The 24,383-nt window shown below is 51.7% G+C and overlaps 1 protein-coding gene across 7 annotated transcripts in view; it reads left to right on the forward strand.

Moving 5' to 3' along the window:
- RANBP3 (RAN binding protein 3) overlaps positions 1-24,383 on the forward strand; it is a 53,152-nt gene that overhangs the window by 347 nt on the left and 28,422 nt on the right. For all 7 annotated transcript variants that reach the window (XM_077778316.1, XM_077778375.1, XM_077778438.1 and 4 more), the window contains exon 2: positions 19,049-19,104. In XM_077778316.1, coding sequence (XP_077634442.1) covers positions 19,049-19,104 — 56 coding nt within the window. The remainder of the gene's footprint in view (positions 1-19,048; positions 19,105-24,383) is intronic.

A 24,383-nucleotide genomic window follows, 5' to 3' on the forward strand; every position in this document is an offset into this window, starting at 1 on the left:
CTGCCACTGTCCGGCCAGAGGCCCTGGGAAGCCGCTGGGGCCACGGCCCCGAGGCCCTTCTGCCTCCCGAGCCAGGTCGGGGCCTGAAGGGGGCGGGAGGCGCGGCTCCAGCGCCTTGGTCTCAAATGTAAATAGACCTCCGGGCCTGGTCGTCGTCCAGCGCGCCACGCTCCCTCCCGCACCCCCTCGGTCTCGGGGCCCGGGCTTGCCCCTTTCCCTGGCCTGGCGCCGAGCAGGCCCACCCGCGAATCCTGTGGGGTTCTCGTCCTACGCGGGCCTGCCCCACGCCGAGGACGGAGGACACCCGGTCTGCTCCCCCACTCCCCACCCCTGAACTCGGTCCCCCAATTCCCGCCAGTTCCCCCAGATCCTTAGTGGCCACCTGAGCGTCACGCCTGGTCTCCCTGCATTCAGGCCTGGCCGCGGGATATGGACCGCTGAAAGCCCTGGCTGCTTTTTGGCACTTTCCTGCTGCGCTGCCAGAGACAGAGGGAGGCAGAGACGGTGTGAATTCCTCCCTCTCTGGAGCGCTGACATCTCAGCCGAGCGTTTTTGACAAGGTTACCGTTCCCAGTCCCCCTGAGGAGGCACTCCATAAGCTGATGTCGGCTTAAGTCAATAGTGGTGTTGCCATCGCGGTGGCTTCGGGACTTCCGAGGCCTGTTTTCAGCTCCCTTGGTTGATACAGGTGCACCACTGTAGTTCAGGCGGGCCGTGTACCTGCCTGATCCGGATTCCCCCAAGCGGTGCTCCCTGCTCCCGGAGGGTGTCCTTAGATTTCCATACTGAACCCTAAGAAGTCCTGAAAGAAAGAACTGCCCACCCTGGTGGGGCGTTGGGGATGGTTCCAATACACCGTGCAGAGGCTTGAGTCCTGTTCTAATACTCACAAAAGATCCTTGAAGTAGGTACCGGTAGCCCGTTCTCTTGGTGAGGAAAGGGAGCTGGAGTGGTTAAGTTCCTGTCCAGGGCAGGTCACGATGCTCGCAAGGAGCAGAGGTGTGAGGCAGGTGGTCTTGCTTCAGAGCCCCTGCCCCCCATGTACCCCTTGCCATTTTGTGCTTTGTCTCTCTTTGTGAGACGGAGTGGGCCATGGAGGGTGGAGGCATTCCAGTTCGTGAGATCTAGTTAAAGGCAGAAGAGGGAGTGGATAAAGGGGAATCGCTGTGACATACTTTACATATTTCCATATTTGGCCCATTTGGTTTCTTGCACTTGTTAATCTTAAAAGCAATACCGTTAGTTATTTAACTAGCAAGATGGGCTTCTTCAGGAATAACAGAGAATTGCAATTCTAAGAGGAGCAAGCTATGGCAAAACCACAGGCAAGTCAGCCAACAAAGGAGAGGACCGTTATTTTAGGAAGTAGGAGAGAGTTGGGAGATGTCGTTTTGAATTGAGAGTCTGCTGGGAAAAAGCAGTTCAGGATGATGACGGTGTCTCACTGGTGAAGTTTCAGGGGCAGTGGATTTCTTCTAGAAGATCCAGTGTACCTCTTCTGTCAGGGCGTGAGATTGATCATTCTTTCCTGCTGGTGTTTCTTCTCGTGGGGGCTGTAGTTGACAATTCTCCCTTTAATTTCCATTGAGTGGTAAGGTGCCCATTTTGGCCCCCTTTTCTAGCCCCACAAGGCCACTTCAGTGAGGTTTTTCCTGTTACTAATTTTCACAAACTCAAGACTCCCACATCCAACATCATGGTCGACATCTGCATTTAAACACATCATGGGCGCAGCGAACAAAATCCCATCTTTCCCCCCACACCTCCCCAGCCCACAGTCTTCCTCCCGTGTGTAGGAAAGGCCAAAAACCTCAAAGTCACCCTTGACTTCTCTCTCTCTCCTATGCCACGGCAACTCCTGTCACTTATACCTTGGTATGTTTCCAGAAGGTGACCGCTTCTCCCCACCAACACTGGCTTCCACCATTGGGCCTCCCTTCCACCCCTCCCCATCTAACAACTCAACCCAGAGGCCGGAGTGGCCCCCTGATGCCTCCCTGTCCTCCTGTCGCCCCTCACTCCCCCTGACTTGTTCTGCTTGACCCACTCTGGTTTCCTCGTGTCCCTTGAATGGACTGTACTCTCCCTCCTTTATGCCTTTGGACCTACTGGTTCCCCTCCCTGAAACAGTCTCCCCCCAGATATCCCTGTGGCTCCCTCCTTCCCTCCTTCACGGTTTTACTCAAACATTCGTTTATTACAGGGAACTTCCCCGCTCGCCTCTTTTAAATTGGATCCGCATTCCCTGTCCCCTTTATCCCGCTTTATTTTACTCCACAGACTCACTGTTCTGAAACGCTAAGTTTACTTGTTTGTCTGACTCCTTACGCCTCCTCTAGAATATTAGCTCCTCGAGGACAAGGATTTCTTTCTGTCCTGATCACTGACGGATTCCCTACATCTAGAACAGTGCCTGGCGCAGCATAGGTGTCCGAGAAATGTTTGTGGAATGAATGAATCCATCAGTGAGGACCCTGATTGTGAGGTATACTTCTGTGCATAAAGGGGGGAAATTATGGATTCCCATTTTCCAGGGATACAATTTCTAGCATATGTGCCGATATGAGCTACCGATTGCATAATTGAACAGTAAGTAGAAGCTAGGGGATTAGAATGTTTTGTACCTGAAGTTTGTGCCGGATAAATGTCACACTCACTTGGTGCTTTGCCTCTGACACTAGTTCTGGCGTGGTTGTCCTCAGGACATCAAATCTCAGTGGCTTTTTGGCTTGTACAGCCTGCTGGAAGGTGTAATTTATGATCTGCTGTGGAAACCAGGGCTTTCTTGCCTGTGCATTTTGAAGCTTCAGGGACTGCCTGAAGGACGTGTGCTTTTCCTCTGCTGTTTAATCTCCAGTCAGATGCCCTCTTAGCTTCTGTCTTTTCAGACTTGGTATTCCAAGCCAGCCCATCTTCACACCCTACCCTTCTGTCTCTCTTCCCTGGGCCATTGCCACCTCTTGTGAGTCTGAGGTCATGACTCTGCACCTGAGTCGGGCCACAGAGTCACTGGGGGAGCTTTCTTAAAACAACAAAGGCTCAATCCCCACACCCCACCCATTCCAGTTCCTTGAGATGCTGGGTGGGCCCTGAGCCTTCGCACCGTGAGAGAGCAGCATGGGTGATGCAGATGTGCAGCCAGGGTTGAGAACCATTGGCTCGGGTAGGACAGGTTAGGTGTGCTGTGCTAGTGCACAAAGAGACTTTTCCAATTGTGTATCTCATACAGCATCGTGTTGGCCTTCGTTGCCATGGTGATCTCTTCAGGGATGGTGACAGCAACTCCCACAGCCCTTTCTTAGTACTCTAGTAGTCTGTGACTTTTAAAGTCCACTTGGAATGCTTTTCTAGGGGAGAGGGAGAATGTGTTTGTGTTTTACCCTTGTATCCACGGATATTCTTTTCTCCTTGGCATTTTGCTATTGATGTATCCTGAGCTCATTAATCATCCTGTCCCTGGAGTTATTTTGCATCGTAGATGGATGTTAGGATTTGAAGACAGAATTTTGTCTCTGGTAAAGATAAAGAATGGGCAGGGGATGAGTAAACTGTCTTTGAGCTGTAGGATATCTTATGTTCCACATCCCAGTGTTAAAAGATACCATATACATTAGAATCCTTGCTGGCCTCTGGAAATGGGTGGTGGAAACCTGGGAGATGGTATAAAGCAGTGTTCTTAACTTTGGCCCTGTTGACATTTTGAGCCCAGTGATTCTGATGTGAGGGCTGTCCTGTGCACTGTAGGACGTTTAGCAGCATAGCCCTGTCCTTGACTCTACCCACTATTAGCCAGTAGCACACACCCTCCCCTGCACGCCTGCCCAGGGGTCATGATGACCAAAAATGTCCTTAGACATTGCAGAACATCCCGGGGCAGGGGGTGAGGAGAATCACCCTTGGTTGAAACCCACTGACATAAAGTGATGACAGGGCACAGGCTTTACCTTACAGAGAACTGGGTTTCTGTCTTGACTCTGCCGTGTACTCTCTGAGTGACTTTGAGCAAATATCTTAACCCCTTTGAGCCTCAGTTTTCTCACCTGTAAAATGAGAATTGTGATAATCATGTCTATTTCATGGTTGCTATGAGCACTGGATGAATTAATGCATATAAATTATTTAATACCTATCTCTGCACACAGTAATAAACAGTAAATGGTAGCTGTTTTTTACTACAATAGACTCTGTTGTAGACAGGTTTGGCTTAAGTTCTCAGCAGAAAGAGAGCAAGAAGTGAGTGTGAATACTGCGAGGGAACCCAGCCCACTGAATGAGATGGACCCACGGTGAGCTGTGAGGGGGGCTGTCAGCCCCCCGGGGGTCGATGTTGCCTTCCATCCAGTCGTGTAGCCCCGGTTTCTCAGCCTCTGTAGACACTTGTGACCAGGTCATTCTTTGTCGTGGTGCTGCCCTGTGCCCTGTAGGATGTCGATCAGCTTCTCTGATCTCTTCTCTCACCCTCCTCCCTCCCCCAGACATGACAGACAAGAATGTCTGCAGACATTGCCCAGTGTCCCCTGGAGGGGTAGAGTTGCCCTCAGGTGAGGAGCTCAGATCTCGCCAGACCAGATGCCACCCTAGGGGTTTTCAAGGGTGGTTTGGCTTTTTTCAGTTTTCACCTTACTTGTTGACATAAAGCCTAACCCTTGAGAGAATGAGATACCAGTGAATTTTTATGGTGCGTCCAGAACTCCAAACAGTTAGAGTCCTCAGTTCACTAAATTCTCACCGTCCCCTTCCCCTGCCCTAAACTTAATTTTTAGGGTAAGTGAGAGACAGCTGTTTTGAAAGTGTCCATGAAGTTAATATAAACGTGGACTCTGGGGTTAGTCCTGAGACCAGAACGTGTGTGTTTGACTCTGTGCCGCCTACTCTGCCTGCAGATGGGCCCTGCGGTAGCGGAGTGCTGGGCTACCTCGGAGGCCGCTCAGTCCATAGACTTGGAAGAAAATTGAAGTTTTGGCTCCATTGTATAGACAGGAAAGGTCGTAGTTCTGCAAAACTTTTGAACCGTGTCTTCAGCCTGCCTCTCCGTTGGCTGAGAATGGGATTACCCCAGCAGCAGGGCTGTTACCCTCGCAGTCTTTGGGCCCTCGGCCTAGTCAGGGCCTGGTGTGTGTTAATACTGTGGAGGAACTGGCAATAGGAATGAAGTGAGGCCAGAGCAGGTGAGCTCAGAATGGCATTTGGAAGAGTGACTGTGTGGCAGTGGCAAAGGGGACCTTTTAGGTGCCGGTTGAATTCCGGCCTATGTAGTGAGTCCGTGCATGGGGAACAAGTCAGGGTGGAGTGGGAGATGAGGGTCATTTGAGGAATCTGAGAAGGGCCTTTCTCCTGTTAGGAGAACCCTGAGAAGGCAGGCTGCAGAGTACTGGCCCGGCCTCTGTAGCTCTCCATGGTACTTTGAAGCAGGCGAGTTTGCATCATTATTCAGGATCTCGTGGTGCTGATGAAGGTGGCCACAGGCAGCAGGGGTTCTTTGTTTTGTGTGGAGGGGGTTTGTTTTTGCCACCTGTGCACCTTACCCTTCCAGGGTCCCGTGGAGCCCTGTTTGGTATGACTTGGCACTACTTGGTAGAGCAGCAGATAGCATAGGGCCTCAGAAAAGCCCCTGCATGCCTACATTTTGCTTCGTTCTTAGGCAATCTCAGCATAGCATTCAGGGTGCTACTGCCTAGTACTTGCCCTGAATCTTAACCCTGAGTGCACTTCACACTTTTTTAAGGAGCCTCTTGAGGCAAATAAAAACTGACGCCTGGGCTGCCCCATCAGCAGTGGTTGCAGGAGGTCCTAGGTGTCTGCAGCTTTAAAAAGCTCCACAGATGTTTTATGACATGATGCCAGAGTCAAAAACCACAGGCAGAAGTTGCAAACTTGCTTCGGGGGCAAGCAGACATGTTTCATTTGGCCCATTTAAAGGCGTTTGTTTGTTTGTTTGTTTGTTTTTAATTAGGGACCAACACTTAAGAATTCAGAGATTTCAGGGGGGAAATAATGCAGGTTTATGATTTCTCTTGACAAGCAGGAATCAGCCTCTTCCAGTGGCCCTGCACAGTACTGAGTGGCCAGAACTGGGGAGCAGCTGCCGCCCTTAAGGTAGATTGTGTGCCCTCGGGGACACCACAGTCCCCACCAAGTAGTCTGGGACCTGGCCCACCTTCTCCTTTTCCAGTGCCTGCCTGACCTTGGTTGGCATTGGAGTTTCAGCCCCATTGTACCACCTCTCAGGCGCAGCTGTCTCTGCACGTTAGCGTGGGATCTCCGCCTAAAGCTTTTGACGGGCCTGGAGTGAATTCAGGTGTCCCTGTCCTCGGAATGCTAGGACCCAGAGCAGCTTGTGGCAGCGACTCTCCGAGATGGTCCAGAGGCCTCTTGGAGTCCCCGAGACCTTTTCAAGGGGACCGCAAGTTCAAAACAATTTTCATCACAGTACCAACAACGTTATCTGTCCTTTCCACTGCACCCTCTTGTGAGTGGACGGCGGGCACGGCAGCAGACGGACTGCAGAAACAGGTAGGGGCTGCTGTCTCCTCCTAAGGCGGACATTAAAGAGATTTGTCACAATGGAAAATAATGCCACTTTTCTCACCAATTTTCTTTTATTTTAAAAACTTACTTTTCCTAAACCTTTATGGACTGACTTCTTTAAATGAGTTAACGTTTGGTATTTTCTTAGTTTTAATTTCTTTAACACTGTAAGTATCAGCAGCTACAGGCAACATTTACAAAAGCTCTTGGAGAGCCTCAATAATTTACAAACGTGGAAAGCAGTCTCGAGATCAAGAAGTTTGAGCACTGCTGGTGTGTGATGGTGGGCCCTGCACTGAGATCAGCCTTGGTTTTTCCCTTGTCTCCAGCCTGGGGCGGCTTTAACCCAGGACTGCCTGGCAGGCTCTGGTTGACTACTCGTGGCACATTGGAAATGCCTGCATTGACTGTCCTTGGTTTGTGTCTGACCTCTGCCACTCACTTGCCCAGGGTCTTGGGCACTGTATTTGACCTCTGTTCTGCATCTTTAGAATGGGGATGACGCTAATCAAGCCTGAGGGTCATTGTTGAGAGAGAACGTGTGTCGGGTAATTAGCCCTCTGGCATGTGGGGATATACTGCCAGTTACTACCAGATGTTATTCTTCTAGTTTGATGTCCAGTTTGATGTCCGGGTAGAGAGAAAGCTGCCTTTGGATTATAGCCATGTTTCTCCACCTCAGCGTAATTGACATCGGGGCTGGTGGGGACTGTCCTAAAAGGCATTGCAGGATGTTTAGCAGTATCCCTGGCCTTTATCTATATGATGCCAGTGACACCCCTACCCCCAGTCACGACAAGGAAAAGCGTCTCCATACATTGACAGATGTCCCCTCGGGCAGAATCACCTGAATTTTAAGAACCCCTGGGTTAGGGGAGTCCATTGAGTTCCAAGAAACTACGTTCCCCAATTATCTGACCTTCTGAGGTCCTAGGATGCTGCACACGTGTGGGGAGGGAGAGGAGAGGTGACTCACAGAAGCTAGGGAGCACCCCAGTTTGTCCTGTCTGACCCACTGGGAACTTATTCTGATGTATAATGTGAGTTAAGATCTAACTCAGTATTTTCAAAATAATGCAAAGTTTCTCAACCTCCCCACGGTTAACATTTGGGGTTGGATTATTCTTTATGGTTTGGGGACCCTCCTGTGGATTGTAGGGTACTGATCAGCATCCCTGGTCTCCTTCCGCTAGGTATCATTAGCAGCTCCCCCACATTGTGATGACCAGAAATGTCTCCAGCCGTCGCCTGCTGTCCCCGAGGGGCACATCGCCCCTGGGTAAGAGGCACTGGGCTATGAAATGAAATAAAATTATCCAGGAATAGGTTGTTTGCCAACTGGAATTTAGGGCTCACACTCCCAACCTTCTTTTTCCATTATGGCCTTTTGGCAGATTAGTGGGATCATGTACTTCTTATCCCTGTTAAGGAGGAACCGTGACCTTTGGCACTGTCTCAAGTTCAATGTAAGGACCTCCAGAGATGCTCTCGGTTCAGGCCATTCCATTTCACAGGGGCTGGAGCCAAAGGCCATGTAAGCAGGGAGAGTTGACTGGGACAGTGTGCCTCCCTCCAGCCATAGGGCTTAGGAGCCCATGGTCAGTCCTTTCTGGTGGGTCCGTAGCATTGACTTCATGGGCACGTGTTTTCTGGAAGACTGGCCTGTGTAGGGCATTGTGCATGGCTATACTTTTCAAAGAGAACTCGGTATTTGCAGAGATGGGAGTGGTTATTCCATGCACATGTTTAGAAGGCAGGCCTTGCTCTGTGCAGTAAGTTTAAAATACCTTTGCTTTAGTTGAACTCCCCCAGGTTTGCCACACAGAATTTTGGGAATTTGCTGACCCAGAGGATGCCTGTGTCACATTTGTAATAGAGTGTGAATGGGGCACATGGTTTTTTTGAATTTGGCTTTCTCGGGTTGTAAGTGAGGACACAGGCTACCCTTTTCTCAGGAGAAAGGATGTCTTGGAGCTTTGGTGGCAGTAGCCCCTGGGGATGTCGGAGTCCAGGGCCCGATCCATCATTATCAGCACCAGTGGAGCACCCCCACCCCCCACTTGTGGGTTCTCATTGCCGCAGGAGCAAGGCTTGTTTCAGCTGACAGCATCTGCCCCTGAGTGAGCAGGATGTACTTTCACGGCCCCGTTACCATCCTCTGTCTTCCCACAGCCAAGGCACCAGCCGGCTCAGTCTCCAAAATCTGCCCAAATGCCCACTTTGCCCTGTCTCCAAGGCCACAGGACTAGCCCGGGTTGCTGTTTGCACCACCGCTTGTCATCTAGATGACTCCCAAGGGCTCCTCACTGGTCCCCTCTTGTGTGCTGCCTCCATGAGACCTGTCCTCCTCACCACCTCCGGGGAGACCTTCCCTAGCATTTTATTACCAAACTTCTCACACACAAAAACGGGAAGAATTGTGTGAGGACACAGTGAGATCATTTAAAACTATAAACCAGGTCGGGGTGCCTGGGTGGTTCAGTCAGTTAAGCGTCCAACTCTTTGATTTTGGCCCAGGTCATGATGTCATGATTCATGAGATTGAGCTCTGTGTTGGGCTCTGCCCTGACAGCACAGAGCCTGCCTGGGATTCTCTCTCTCCCTCTCTCTGCTCCTCCCTCCCTCTGTCCTAGAATACATAAATGAACTTAAAAAAAAAATACAGATATAAACCAGGTCAACCTCCCCTGCTCAGACTCCTCTTCTGGCCTCCCTTTAAACTGGATAAATCCAGGGGCGCCTGGGGGGGCTCAGTCGATTAAGCATCCGACTTCGGCTCAGGTCATGATCTCACGATTTGTGGGTTCGAGCCCCACATCGGGCTCTGTGCTGACAGCTCAGCACATTTTCTTAACATTTTCTAACAGAGCCACATTAGCCTCTGTCCTTTGGACTCTCCTACTTGGGATGCTCTCTGCACAATACCCTCTGCCTTCACCTGCCTGTCTCCTTTAATGTCTGAGGTTCAAATGGCACCTTAGGGAGGCCATCCCCAACCACTCCCCCTCCAGTACCCTTCTCCCCGGACTCTTTCCCACCACCTTGCTGTCTCTTCCTCACAGCACCTCTTGTCTGCCGTTTATCCTGTCTCCAGGGCCAGACATGGTGTCCAGCCCATGTTAGAGGCCCAGTAAATGTTGTGGCTGCAAGCAGGGCGTAACTGGTTAGCCTTCCTTCAGGTCAGGGCTTGAGGGATTCTGAGCAACTGAGCATTTGAGTTGTCCTGGAATCTGGGCAGCCTCAGACGGGGCCACATTTTGAGACATTTATCATTGTTGGAGACCTGGAGGTTGGAGACAGTCCTTGAATCCAAAACCCATGCTTTAAGGTGGCATCAATGTTCTTGCAGTTTTCTGAGCATAATTATAATGACAGTAATGCCAAGGTGGAATTCCTGCTGTGTGCCAGCCACTCCTGAAACACTTTGTGTGCATAATTTCATTTAATCCTCCCTGGAACTGCCTGGGGTGTAGTACCATCCCTGTTGGACGATCAGGGCACAGGGAAGGTAAGTTGAGTTGCCCAGGATCCCAGCCACAAGTGGTTGAGGCCGATTTGAATGCACACAAAAATCAGAGCCCACATTTCATCAGTTTTGGTCTGCTGCCTCAGCAGAAGTTCTGTAGTTCTTAGATTTCCTTCCGGGAGGAGGGGGTGATTTCTGCAGTCTTTCCTGAACTTTCCCCCAGCCTTCAGCCACTTTTATTTCACTTCAGCTCTGCCTGTGTCGCGCCGCCTAGTGGCAGAATAGAAACGTGTGGCAAAACTGGCTCCCTGAACTTCTTTCTTTTGGTGAAGTTGCTGACTTTGTATAAGTGTATGGGGTTTCTCTTGGATTCGAGGCACAGAGGTGCCCAAAGCCCAGGTTCTGTCACAGCCACTTACAGTCTAGGCGAGTGGGGCGGAGACGAAGGGGCAGGAGGGCTTGACTGTAGGGCCTATCTGTGTAGAAGTAAAGGAGTCAGAGTGAGGCTTGGCCCCAGTGGGATCTCAGGGGACCCGAGGCATCCAGCTTGGAAGTCAGACTTAGGGTTCTGGTCCCAGCTCTGCGACTTAACCAGCTTTGTGACTTGGAGCAAAGCACTGTCTGTCTGAGGCCTCTCAGTCTTATCTCATGATTTGCAGATCAGCGACGATAAACAGGAATGTACATCACAGGAATGTGATGGCATTAAATGAGACTGGGTGTGTAAAGCACCTGCTGCTGGGTCTAGTAAAGACCGTTCAGCAAACGTGAGTTGCGTGTTGTTCACACTGTTGTTTGAAGTATGGGGACACAGCAGTTAGATGAAGCATTGAAAAGTGGCTTGGATTTCAGTGGGTAAAGGTAATGACAGGATGAAGAGCATTCCAGAAAGAAGTGCGTAAAATAAAAGATAGCATCATTTCCAAGACTGTGCCCTCTGTAATCTCTCTGAGGCCAGTTGAGAGTTGCTTGGGGGAAAACGTATTCTAGTACCAAAAAAGGAATTAAGGGGACCCCCCACCCTCTCCTAGCTGGGCTGTGTGGGACACCAAGACCAAGAGAGGCATCACCTAGCAACAGCATGTTTGAGATCATCTATTCTTCACCAGAGAATTAGTTGGCGAATAGAGTTGACACATCAGTGACAAATTCACCTTTATGTTGCTGCACAGAACTGTTTATAATAATTCCTGAGAAAAGAAATGACTTGAAGGGTTGAGATAGAAAGTGTTGTAGGATTAAAGCAGTTGTCACGTCTTAACATACTGTTATTTGTGTTGCCAAGATGCTTTCCATATTTTTTGCACAGATAAGAAGATTAAGACACATCAGCCCAGGATTAAAGCTCATTTTCCACAAGTACCTTGCTGACATTTTGGTCAAGAATTCCAAGTGGCTTTCCAGATGGGGGCTGTTTCCTGGCAGGTGTTTGAGTCATCATTTAGGAGGGAAATAAACAGAACAGGCAAAGATATTCCAGATTCCCTTTTCTTTGTTTTCCTGGGCCTACATATTTTCTTCTGTTTAGTTTAGCAGACAGTCCTGAGAGACAGAAGTTGGAGGCAGCCACTGGGGGTGTCAAAGCCTGTTGGGAGGGCAGGCCTGCACACAGTACCTGTGTACTGTGCTCTTTCCGCAGCGTGGGGAGAATGGGTTTTCGGCTTAGATTCTGAATATGTTCTGCAAGGCATTATGTATGTGGTCAAACCTTGAAAAGATGAAGGCAGTACATCTTGTTTCACTGTAGAGCGTCCACACCTTGGAATGTGTCTTCGGTCTGTCCTTGACCATCCTAAAGATTTGCTGTTGGCATGATCGTACCCTTGTCTGAGGCAGATGGTCACCCTAAAACTCATCATTCACCCTCTATCTTCCTTTGTGTTTTTCTGGAATGTTAACTGGCCTCTGCTTTCTTCCTGATGTTATTTCTCAGGAGAAAAGAGTGGCTATTTCTTAGCTCTAAGGCCCAGCCGAGCGGAAAATATGGAAGGACGCAAACTGAAGTCGTAACTTCCCCCTTTGGCCCTTGTACGTGGGTGGCAGTGTAGCTCAGATGCAGTTGGAGACCAGCGAGACCTTGGGCAAGCCACTCGCCCTCTGAGTCTCCATTTCCTTTTCTGCAAAATAAAGATCTTGGTGTGACCTCCCTCCAAAAGTGGTTGCAGCAATTCAGAGGGGCCAGGTGCCTGCCCAGCCCATAAATACACCACGCATGACACCATCCCAGGGTTTTGGGAAACCCCAATTGGGAGTGTCCTTGCTGTGACTCCCATGACACTGGCTGGGAGAAGTCTAAAAAGACAGGATCCCAGGCCCAGGATCTCTGTTATCCCAGAGGTGGAGAAGCATTGTCTTCTGTCCCGGGGCCACCTCTGGGGTCCAGGCCAGCTCCATGCTCTCCTTCCCGCGCTTGCAGCCGGGGCAGAGACTCCACCTCCTTTCCTCCTGTCTGGGCATTGCCATCACCCACCCTGCCCCCAAGGGGTGGTTCTTCCTTCTTACACAGGCTTCCATGCTAAACATTCTTGTGCCCCTTTCCTTCCTCCATCCTTGCTGCCTCTGAGATAGGTACATACGTCATTTTCTTTTTAGGGTTTTGCCACCAGTCAGTTTCTGGATGGAAAAGACAGTAAAACTCTGAGTCCTGGTCCCTGGCCTACTTATAGGGGTAGTACCAGGAAGCCCACTGTCTTAATTCTCTCATGTATGGCACTTGTTTAAAACTGTCTCGTTTTGAGCCTCTTTACCATTGTTTGAGGAGGAATTCTATGGACCCTCTCCCTGACACAGACATCATACACTAGATTATGGACATGGCTTTTGGGAAAGGCTTTTAGGACTCCCCACACCTGCGAACAAGGCATCTGAGGACTTTTCTATGCGCCGGGGCCACAGCTCAGTTCTGCTTTAGGAGAAGGGCCCGCCTTCTTGGACCCCACCCCCCTCTTTTTACCCAGAGTTATGCTCCCTGTAGGGAGAGTGGTCTGTGGTCCCCTGGGTCGGGAGGAGCCTGCATATCAGGGACCCCTACCTTCTTTGGAGCCATCTTTAACTCCTTTCCTCAGGAAAGGAACTGCCTGAATGATTGGTGCTTACCTTCTGGAAACTTCTACACTAGACCTCGCAGATATAAACGTGCAGACCTGGGATCCGGTAGAGACAGGGGCGCATTCTGCTCCTGTGGCCCTGGGCTGGGTGGTCTGTTTTCTGTCTGGCCTTGAGGGTGGGGAGTTTCAGCTGGCATGTTGCAAGCATTAGTAAAGTAGCAGGCACAGAGCAGACGCCACCTTGACCTTCTTTGAGTTTTTCCGGTGCTCCTCGCTTTCTCCTGCCTTCTTCATCCCTGTTTCTGGTCACCTGGTTAGATGCTACAGTCCTCCTACTTGGATGGCACCTCTCTCTAGAAGCCTTCCTGGATCCACTCCTTTTCCACAGCCTCACCAGGTTGGATGCCCCTGCTCCTCACTCTTGAGTCCCTTTTGTGCTTTACCTGTGTTGCAGCGTTCAACTGAAGTCTAATGTCAGCTCTTGGCAGGCAGGGGACACATCTCTCCTTGTCACCACCACACCCTAGAGGCCAGCATGAGGCCTGGCGCACAGTGGGTGCTGGGATGTGTGGAGTTGCTGAATGAATATTATGACTGAAGCTATGAATATAGGGAGATGCGCAGCACAGGAGTGGTTCCGGGCCCAGCTGGGTGGAGTAGAGTGTCTGTCAGTCAGGGCTATGTCAGCACTGCCTCCGGGAGCAGAGCCAGCCTGAGGACAGGTNGAGAGCAGAAACCTGCAGCCCGTCCATGAGTGGACTTGCTTGTCTGTGTTGTTACCAGGACTGCAAAGAACAGATGCAGGACAGTCCCCGTCCTCACGGATTACAGCTGAGCAGTCCCATTTTGCATCTGTGCCTCTCAGTTGTGTGGAGGGTGGCACAGGACCAGAGGGAGAGCAGGCCCTGTGGGCCCGCTGTCGTGGGGATTCGCTCCTTTCTGCCGCTGGCCAGCGTCCCTGCCCCTGCTGTTTGCCTGGGGGTTGGGAGGTTGGGGGACCTGCCCAGGGCCTCATCTGCATCTGAGATCACAGTTGGGCCCAGGCTAGGTGCCACCTGGACTGCGAGAGTTGAGCAGGAGGGTTGAGGGCGGGTTTGGATGTGGCAGCAACCACCTTGGACTTGGCACACAGCACCGCGGAGAGCTTCAGGGAGGCCGGGGCACCTCCAACGTTCCCAGCTACTGGAGCCCACTGTAGTTTGAGGCCACCTGGGGGCTCCAGGTTGCACCCCACTTCACACCCCAGGGTTGGCCACGATCATCCACAGAATACAGTTCTCACGCCTCATGTCAGGGAGGGGGTGAGGAAAGGGGTTCCCCAAGCATATAACTTTGGGGAACATGTGGTTAGACATGTTTCTTTACTGTTGGTTTGCTTAACCCTTGCTGTGCTGTGCTGTGCTGATGTGTTGAGCCGGTGCCCCAGGAGAGCTGCTTTTCTCCAAACTCCTTTGATCAGAGAGTATTTCACAGGAGCAAAACAACCTGGTCGACAGAATCTGGATCAAATACTTGGCATTTGATTAACATTTTCATATTTTAGGTCCTCATGGTGGCTTGGGTGTGTCTAGAAATCTCTGGTGGTGTCTGTTCCCTGCTCTTGTGACACACAGGCTGGGCTGGGAATTCAAGCAAGTCACAGAAGCCTCATTGCTCTGTGCCCCATTCATTCCCCGAACGTGGGCCTCAGCGGCTGGCGAAGGCTGCTTGTCCGGCGACATAACCAGGCACAGCTTGATGGGAGCCGGTTAAGAAAACAGTCTGTGGCTGCTGCGGTGGGTGTGGGGCGCTCCTCCCCGGAATGGGGTGCATCTGAGTTGTCCTTTTGTAACGTCAGCCCTAATTTGCAAACGTAATGGACGTCGGTCCTCCTGGAGCCAAACAGAAATGAAGTCTGTGCGACTCTGGTGCTTTGTGTTGTTGGTGGAGAACTGGCCGAAGCTCGTGGCCACCTTTTGGTTTGTGTAGTGGTAGGGTTTGTCACGATCACCAAACCATCCATGATTGGGGTCCCAGAGGGCCTTGACCTCACCAGTCACCATCCTAGTGACATTTCGTTTTGAGGGCACAGCCATGAGCACAACAGAGGCCCCGCTCTAGAGCGGCCGATCCAGGGGCAGATGCTGTGGAGGGGGGACAGACTCCCCCCGACAAGCTCCAGGCCGCGTATATAAACACACCTGTCCCTTTGCATCAGGTGTTTTACCCTGAGGCTTTCAGCCCCTGGCTTCCTGGTCCCCATTGTTCCCGTGGAGCCTTGCACAGCGTAAGGGCTCAGTAAATACTGATGTGGTTATACGCCAGCCAGTGTTACGTGTGTAAGGACGTGCAGAGGGGATTTAGTTCAAACATTTATCAGCTGCGCCTTCATGGTGTGCACAGGCGGATGGGCTGGGGACGCCGTATCGTGGTCTCTCAGCCTCCCTGACAGGTGGCCTCAGCATTACCCGTGCTGGGTGTGAGCCTAGAGCATGCCCGGGCACACAGGGGGCGGGATGTAGCTCGTACTTGGAGCTTCCAGAAGGATATGGTGCCTGGGCCCAAGTGCGTGTAGGCCACAGAAAAGAGGACGAGAAGGTGCTCCAAGCAGACGTCCAGAGTGTGACAGACACACAGGCCGTGCGGGGGGCAGCGGGGCCGTCAGTGCCGGGATAGTGGTCCGGTGGGGCAGCCTGTGTGAGGGGCCCCGCCTCGTCGGGGAGGGCGGCCCTACTTTAAGTGTGCATGTTACACCAGCACTTCCAGCCGCTGGGCAGATGCTGGGCTTCAGGGCGTGAGAGCAGAGGTGGGGAAGGAACGAGGGTCTTCGCCACCACAGCAATGGCCTGCAGCAGGGCTGGACGACCCAGAGCCAGGAGTTGGTGAGGGAGTGTCTGCTAGGGTTCCAGTTCTTCCGGAAGCCGCCTTCACCGCTCCGCCCCCCACCGCCCCTCCGTTGCCTCCCTCTGATCCCAGCTGAGCAGCGTGCTCAGTGCTCAGTTGCGGTGCAGAGTTGGGCTTCCATCACACGGGACCTCTCCCTGCTAGTGCCTTGACCCTGCCCTGTGGCTTTGTCCTGTCCCAGGGACCCAGCTGGGAGTGGCCCAGCTCTCCCGTATTTGCCTAAATCACTGCAGCCCCTTCTGGGTGCCTGCAGAGCAACCAACATAATTCCCAGCACCAGAAAACTCTTCTTCGTCTGCCATCCAGATGGTTCTCTGTTCTAGTCCTCCCTCCATGGCCTTCCATCTGTTTTCTCCAGCACCCCCTTCCCCTTACCCCTCCCTCCATCCAGTACTTGTTGATGCCAGGTGTTGATCTCAGACCAAGGGGGTAGCGGGGGAACAAGGCGGTCTCTGATCTCCTGGAATTGATGTCCTATTAGGGGAGACGGAGCACAAACCCACATATACTTAGTGTATCTGCTGGTTGTTCCTCCTGTGAGAGAGAAAGAATCTGTGCTTCATGGAGAGGCCATGCAAGCTTCCTTGTACAGAGTCGTGTGTATGTTAAGTCTGCGGTAACTAGGCCTTTCCTCTCAGGCTGGAGGCTGTTAGAGAAAGGGACAGAAATTGAGCTCAGCCTGGCTTAAGCAAAAATCTACATGTGTTGGCTTAACTGAAGAGTCCACAGGGGGTGAGGTTAGCTCTGGGCTGGGCTGGACCCACAGCTTCCAGCAGTTTCTCCAGGATTCAGTATCCTCCTCCATCTCCAACTCTGCTTCCCACTGGATTGACGCCAGTCCAGGGTCCCTTTTGGTGACGTGACACTGCTCACAACCCCAGGGTTTCCTCCCACCAGCTCTGCAGCCCCAGCAGAGACAGAGCACCCCCTTCCCCAGGAGCTCCAACGAAAGTCCTAGACCCATGTCTCATTCACTGTCAGTGGCCTGGCCTTAGTCACATGCCATGGTGTCTCCTAGGGGAACTTCCTCATCCTAGGACCTAGACCCAGGGGCGAGGGAGAGGTGGTTCGCTAAAGAAGTGGGGGGTGGGGGAGCTGGAGGGATGCTGGGCCAGCCCACACTCCCAGCTTCCTCCCGTGTGCCTTAGCTCCTTGCAGCAACGAACGCAGAAGTGAGGTCTAGGCCTGGACGTCCAGCCCTGGGTGCTGGGCTTGTGGGGTAAAAGGCAAGGCCCGAAGATCTCGGTTCCCCCGTAATGGAAATGATATGGATAAGTTCCTGCTGTCCCAGGGCCCCTACAGTCCTCCTCTGCTGGCGTTCATTGCCTGGCATAGGCGCATTTGATCTCTCGTTCACCCGCGTTTGTCCAGCAGCACCAACCCCTGTGCCAGGCACGTGGCCGCTTGGGGGGTCGTGGAAGCTTCGTAGGCGACCCTTCCGCCCCCAGTCTCCTCTCTTACACTGCTTTGGTCTCATCCATGTCTTCCACCCCAGGATTTGCTGTGGGTTGTGCGTGTTGAGGACGTCACAGTGGGTCAGACTTGGGGACTCAGGTGCTGCGTGGAGCACCGCAGAGGGAATGGCCAACGCAGCGGGCTGCTGCCCCCAAGTCAAGACCAGTGTCTGTTCTGCTTCTCCAGGGAGTGGAAATTCGGCGCAATGGGAGTGGGATGGCGTCCTTTTGATCTTCTCAGTCTTGTCCCTTTTCCTCCTCCGACCTCCTCTCCTCCCCATCTTTAGTGTGGGTGATCGGCCTTCCCTCCTAACTAGTGTCTCCGTATAGCCTCCTTCCCACACTGTTCTTTGAACCTGAACCCAACTCGTTTTATAGCACTTTCCTGTATCCTTAGTGGGGAGATCATCTGCCCCCAGGGCTCCCTGGGGCTCCCTGTCACTTTACAACCTGTATTTTCACACCTGCCCCTCTGGCCTCTTCTCTTTGGACCTCAGCACAGCCACCTCTTCTCAGGGAAGTTCTCCTGACTCTAGACCAGACACTCTGACCGGCTCCCCACACGAGTGCGCTCTCCAACCAGAGATTGTGTTCCCTCCCCCGTAGCCGTCCTGCTGGGTAAAGTGCTGGAAGTGCGGGTTCCTGGTTATCTTGGCTTCCCAGGAACGAGGGCTCCACAACAGCAGGGCTGTGCGATGCTCCCTCATATTCATGATCCCCCTCGCTTCCCATTCACTGTCTGCTCTAGGGGCTTTGAATGCTGAAGGGGGCCCTGGGCGCTCCCGGAGCTGCCAAACCCAACCCCAGGCCAGGAGTCGGGCAGCATTCAGGCCTCGCCCCTGCGGAGGAGGGTGAAGGCCTTCCACATCCGCAGGATCTACAGTCCCCACCCAGCAGGCGGCAGGGACTCGAGCCGCCATCCACGCAGGCCCAGGTGCAGAGGGCTGCGGATTCAGCTGCGCCCAGATAGAGACTTGGCGCTGCCTGAGAACAACAGGTCTCACGCGTGTGAACATCCCCAAGGGTGTCGTCCTTCCTCAGCAACTGTGCAATGTGGGCTCCCGGGATTTTCTCAACGCCTTAAATTCTTTTTTTCTTTAAATGGGCAGTCGCTTAGAGATCAGGTGGAATGTCAGACGACTCAACCGGGGTAAGCTCTCCCAGAGCCTGAGCTGTGTGGACAGAGGTTGCAGTCTGGTTACCCCCAGCCCCCACAGGCCTATAAATTAAAAAAAAAAAAAAAAAACAAANGAGATGCCACGTAAAGATCGGACATCTCTGTGCCACGTTCCTGCAAGGTTGATGGCCCTGAACGGCAGGCAGCGCCTTCAGTACCCTGCCGCGTGCCACGCTCCCCACCACTCTCTCTCCATCACTGACGTGCCTGTATCTGAGGGGGTCGTGAAGCCTTTTTTTTTTTTTTTTTTTTTGCGTATAATATGCGCCCAGAGAAGTGCACGTACCCTAACATTAAGTGCTGGATTTTCACAAACAACACGCCCATGCAACTACTTCAAGAAACCGTTTTCTAAGTGATTTTGACGTTCTTTGGAGTTACTAGTTTTATATCGGGTTTGCTTTTTGCTTTTAACTTATTACAAACAAATGTAGCTTTGTTTACTGTATGAATATAGTGTTGGGGGGAAAAAAACCAATTTTTCTCTTTGCAGAAAAACCTGCCATTGCTCCGCCTGTCTTTGTGTTTCAGAAGGATAAAGGACAAAAGGTAAGGGGCCAAGGGGCCGGTATGTTCTCTCCCCACGTGATTACTCTGATTGGTTTTCTCCCAGAGGTCTCTCCCAGGTCACACGGCCAAGGGTGCTTCTGGCTTTTAAGCCTTCACATTGAGCTTGAAGGGAAAAGGTCCTGTGGCTTTAAGTTATCCTGGTGAGAGGTTCAGACGGGCATGTGTGGAAAGGGCTCAGAAACCTTGCTACAAATAGTGGTAGGAAGCTGCTTTCTAATTCTTAATGGTTCATTTTAGAAATGCTTCTGTGCATTCAGAAGAGTAGGAGAGAAAAAGAAGGAAGGAGGAGGGGAGAGGAAAGGAGGAAGGAAGGAGAGAGAGTAATGGCGGTTCAAGGGGAAGACAAGACCTTTACAGATTTTAGGGAGTTTTTTGGCCCCCACCCAACTTGGCAGAAATGCATTTAGAATGGTCAGCTGCTACGTGGCTTGCGTCCTGTATTTACCACCCACCTTTGTTACTTGTGGCTTCCTGCTCTTGGGTTTCAAATGTGTTGGTTGCACTGATGTTGGAACTAACCCTTACCTGCCCCAGCAATGAGGTAGCAGCTCGTTAAAGGCCTTATTGGTGGGGAGGTAGCATTGCGATGTCGCATGCTGCTGTTTACCTAGAAGTCATTGATTTTATGTCTGTCCCTGACCAGTCAGTGTGGAAGGTTGGGGTTGTGTCCAGAGTTCTGTGGTGATGCTTCCCGAGCTTATATGAGGACTCTGCTTGGCCAAAAAAATGGTTGGTCCCTTCCACCCTCCTTTACCCCTAGGAGAGCAGATGTAATTTAATACCCACTGCAAGATTTCAGAGTGACCAAAGTGCTGGATTTGGTGTGTTTTACATCTGTTTGCCTCTTTCTTTTATTTTTATTTTTATTTTATTTTTTTTTTAAGAGAGCGCAAAGCACACCCAAGGGAGGGACAGGGGGAGAGAAAGAATCCCTAGCTGATTTCACGACATGGGGCTCCATCTCTTGACTATGAGATCATGACCTGAGCTGAAATCAACAGTTGGGCGCCCAACAGAGCCACCCTGACGCCCCAAATCCGTTTACATTTTGTTGATAAGAACAGCGTTTGAGAGGATCTCTCCCTCTGAAGGCCTGTGACCCACAGGCGCGGTGGTCTGCCGGAAGCCCGGTCCCCGGCGGCGTGGCCAGCCCTGAAGTCCAGGACCGCTCCTGGTGATTTGGGACCCCACAGCCCAGCTTCTGCTCCCAGCCCCTGTCCCTTGGGCTGAGATGAGAGGCCAGACTCCTGTGTGGCCCAAGTTTTCCTGGACCTTGTTCAAGTGCTGTGCGAGGAAGAGAATGTGTGCGCGCGCAGAGGGGCAGGAGGGAGAAGTGTCCGCCCCAACCCCCCCTACGCCGCCTTGCAGGATACCTCCTTGCGAGCCGGGGCTCACGTGCTAGACTTGCTCTCATATTAAATTTTCTCATTGTTCATTCTTTTGCTAAGGAGAGAATCATAACACCAAGAAACATTCTTCCTGATTTGTCTCAGCTTTCCAGGTGCTATTTTCAAGACATATCGGCCTCTGGGGTCTCCTCCCCCTGGTCCTTGACCAGAACATGCAGCTTAAGTACATGTATTTCTACCATTTGTCTTTCTTGGAGGCTCACTCACGGAGAAGGGCAATGTGTGTGTTCAGTGTCTGTTTTAGATGTGAAAGTTTCTTCTCTCAGGCTTTCTCTAAAATGAGGGTCTTCTAGAATTTTGAATGTTACTGTGAGCTTTTGAACCACCTTGAAACCGGTCAGCAAACTAAGACCTGCCACCACCGCCTGTTTTTTGTAAATAAAGTTTTATTGGCACACAGCCATGCCCACCCTGTTACCAGTAGCCGAGGCTGCTTTCCAGCTGTGACAGCAGAGCGAGGCAATTTGGGCAGAGACATATGGCCCACAAAGTCCAAAATACTTAGTAGCTGACCCTTTACAGAAAAAGTTGGCTGACCCCAGATTTAAAACATGTATTAGGAATTAATAATTTCAGCCTGAAGACTTGGGCAGCCAGCAGGAAGAAAGACTAAAATGTAATATTTGTCCGGCTGAATTTAACATATTTTTTAAATCGCTAACTCCCATTTCAGTACTGTTTTCACAGCCAAAGTGCTTCTTGCCTGTCGCCTTGTCATTCAGAGGCTAACTTCACGTACTACCCCCAGAAGGTCGGGGCGAGGTTGGATCAGAAGAGTAGCTAGGAAACTGTTCACCGTCATGTTAAAAATGTGCAAATGTAGTTCTTATCAAAACACTGACTCCGAGCCAACTCTAAATGGGCTTCTAAAAATAACCGCTCTCTGGCTCCTCCGAGCTCAGCCCGCCACCTCTGCCAGGCCCGGGGGATGCGGGACGCAGGACGTCTCGGCGTGTTTACAAAAGAGGGGCTTCTGTAACCGTCCCAGAGGGCAGCTCTCTGCGCTGTCAGGTGGATAGTGGCCTGGTGGAGATGGAATCTTCCCTTCTTTCTCTGCTGTTCATGATGGCTCAGAAGCGGGGCAGAGCTGCAGGGAGCAGCCGTGGCCCTTCTGAGAGCTCAAGCCTCGTTTAGTTCCTGTCTCCCAGGCCGAGGTTCCGGCCCGGCTGCTCCCCATGCTGCCCACACAGACCTGGGAACGGGCCGCACGGGCTGCTCTGGGTTTTGTCTCTCCTTTCCTGTCCACCTCCGTATTTTTAAAATATTCAGGTCCTCAGAAGAGTTAGAAGACTGGGACGCCAGGGTGTCCTTCGCCTGGCTTCCCCACGGACATCTTTGTTGTAAATGCCGGAAGCACTCAGCTCCAGGTGGTGCCCACCTGCTGTTGCCCCCCAAGCCCTCCTGCAGGCGTCCCCTGGGAATGCGCCGGCCCTCTCCATGGTCCCAGTGCTGTGGTCACTCCTAAGAAAACGATGGTTATTTCAGATATAGCCTTCAAGATATAGGCCACGTGTATGCTGTCCTAATCATCAGCAAAATGTCCCTTACACCTATTTCTGGAGCCATTTCTTGACCCGCAAAGACCAAGAAGTCCCACCATCAAGTGGGGACCACTGACTTCCCTTTCAGTAAACCATCCCAAAACCACCCAACCGGCTGCCCGCCCCTCAGAGAACTCGTGTGTCCCTCCCCGCTGCCCAGGAGAGCGCTCCACAGGCCCAGCTGTTCTCTGAATCATGATTGAGGCAAAAGATTTGAAATCAAAAAGAGAAGAAATAAAGTTGTGGCCCAGAAGGGTGTTTTGGTTTTGTCCGGTGGCAAAGCTGCGTGCGTCCTGTCGGTCCTGCCCACGATCTACGCTGCGTGAACAGCAGGCTACGAACCAGTGGCGGTGGCTGCCAGTGGCATCGCCTGGTGTCCGCAAGGTTGTCGGGTCCCCCGTTGTTCCGTGTTAGAGAAAGCGCTTGACAGTTCGAACTCCTAACGCCTAAAATCCAGTTGGACCCAGACCCAGAGCCCGACTGACAGCCCAGAATCTTCCCTCCTTCCTTCATGCTCCCATGCTTCCTCAAGAGGGCGCTCCTCGAGAACCGCTTGCCTTCACGCTTTTCTGTCTTTAGCAGCATTTCTGTTTCTTAACTGCCTTGAATGGAGACCAGTTTTTTTTTTCTTTTTGATGTGAAGAGATTTTTGAACCTCCTTAGAAGCAGTGTGTTTCATTGATTGTGACGACTGCTGTTTCTTTCAGACACTTTGTCTTCCAAGTGTGTTACTCTGCAGGGGTAAGGCTTTGCGGGGGTTGCACTCGACGGGAGGGCAACGTCTGCTTGGTGCAAAGACAGAGCAGTTGCAGAGATGCGGATGGGCGGGCAGGAAGGAGGGGCTCACTGAGAACGCCACCACAGTATGTTTAGACCCAGTTTCAAAGCATACTCTGCTGACGTAACAAGCTTCTCCGGTGCGTGCGCATGTGCGTTTTGTTTTTTTGTCCGCCATGTTTATTTCAGGATGATGTCACAGGCTCCAAAAATCTTGATGCCTGAATTTCACAAATATGTTGAAAAACTGCAGGCCCTGCCTTGGTTCTCTAGAGCTCCCTTTTCCTGTCCAGCAAAAACACTCAGACCCAAGTAGAAAACACTAGAATGGCCTATGTGTTTCTTTTTGGTCCTCCAGCTTAGGCGTCATTCAAGTTCAGTGCCACGAGGGCATTTGAACATGTGTGCTCTAGAAACAGGGGTTAAAAAAAGAAAGTCCCAAGTGGTTCCAATTAGAGATAGGCCATTTTCCACAGAGCTCATGGCTTAATTTTCTCTTATCGAGCGTTTAATCTACAGTCGTAAAGTAGCAGCAGCCAGCTGGTGCATGGACAGCCTCTGGGTCTTGAGTGGGCTTGGGAAACAGCTTGAGAAGAAAGGCCTTCGTGTCTGTGCTTCTCCCCTTTCTGGGAAGAATCGATTTTGCTGACTTGTTAGATTTATGGATGAGCTCACGTTGTGTTGCTTTTGCCTTACTCAGAATGTTCAAAAGTTCTCTTAAGTCCTCTTTATGGAGTTCCTTTGATCCAACGGACTCACATCTTAGGGAATAGCCCCCAGGCCCTATCTAAAGAGGTTTTAGTCCCTCAACACTCAGAAAAAGCGTGGCCAGGTCTGTGGAAGGACAGGATAGCCACTTAGTTCACAGAGTGAGAGAAACGGCTCCATGTTGGGGACAGTGCCAGGCGGGAGATTTGAGGACCAGAGCCCATCTGTTCTAGGGACACCGGCTTTGTAACCCATTCCTCCAGAAAGGATTCTTGGCCCCAGAGCTCCTGGCCCCTTGGAGCCCCTCCAGAATGCCAGGAACCACCTCGAAGGATGCCAGGGGTAATGTGCTTTGAAGGACAAAAATTTCCAGAACCAGCTTTCTCTTACCTTGGCTGTTTTCTAAATGCACCCTTGCCAAGGTGTTTAGGGTGAACGTGGGAGAATCCTAGGCCAAGGGTCTCCCTCCTCCAGCTGAACTCCGCCCATCTGATAGAAATGCAGCTCTCCGTGTCTCTGCCAGCTGGTTTGGTCACCCCACATCTGCACTCACAGAGGCGAGAAAGCCTCCTTTATCTCAGGTTTAAGCAGAACGAATTGAAAGGTGCTAGAAGCACTGTAGACCCTGTACACCCCAATTTGCAGGCTGTTCCAGGCCTGCCTCCCCCACTTTTCTTCATGGACAGAAATGGCGCTGAGGGCCATCTCCCCTCATCAGTGTCCTTGCAGAGGTGGGTCCTCGACCCCTAGGAACAGACTGACATAATTGCCCCCGTTCCCCTCCGGCAGAGGCCCTGCCCCCATCTTGGTCACCAGGAGCGTC

This window comes from Crocuta crocuta, unplaced genomic scaffold (genome assembly GCF_008692635.1).
Source record: "Crocuta crocuta isolate KB4526 unplaced genomic scaffold, BGI_CrCroc_1.0 scaffold110, whole genome shotgun sequence".
In the NCBI taxonomy this organism is placed as follows: Eukaryota; Metazoa; Chordata; class Mammalia; order Carnivora; family Hyaenidae; genus Crocuta; species Crocuta crocuta.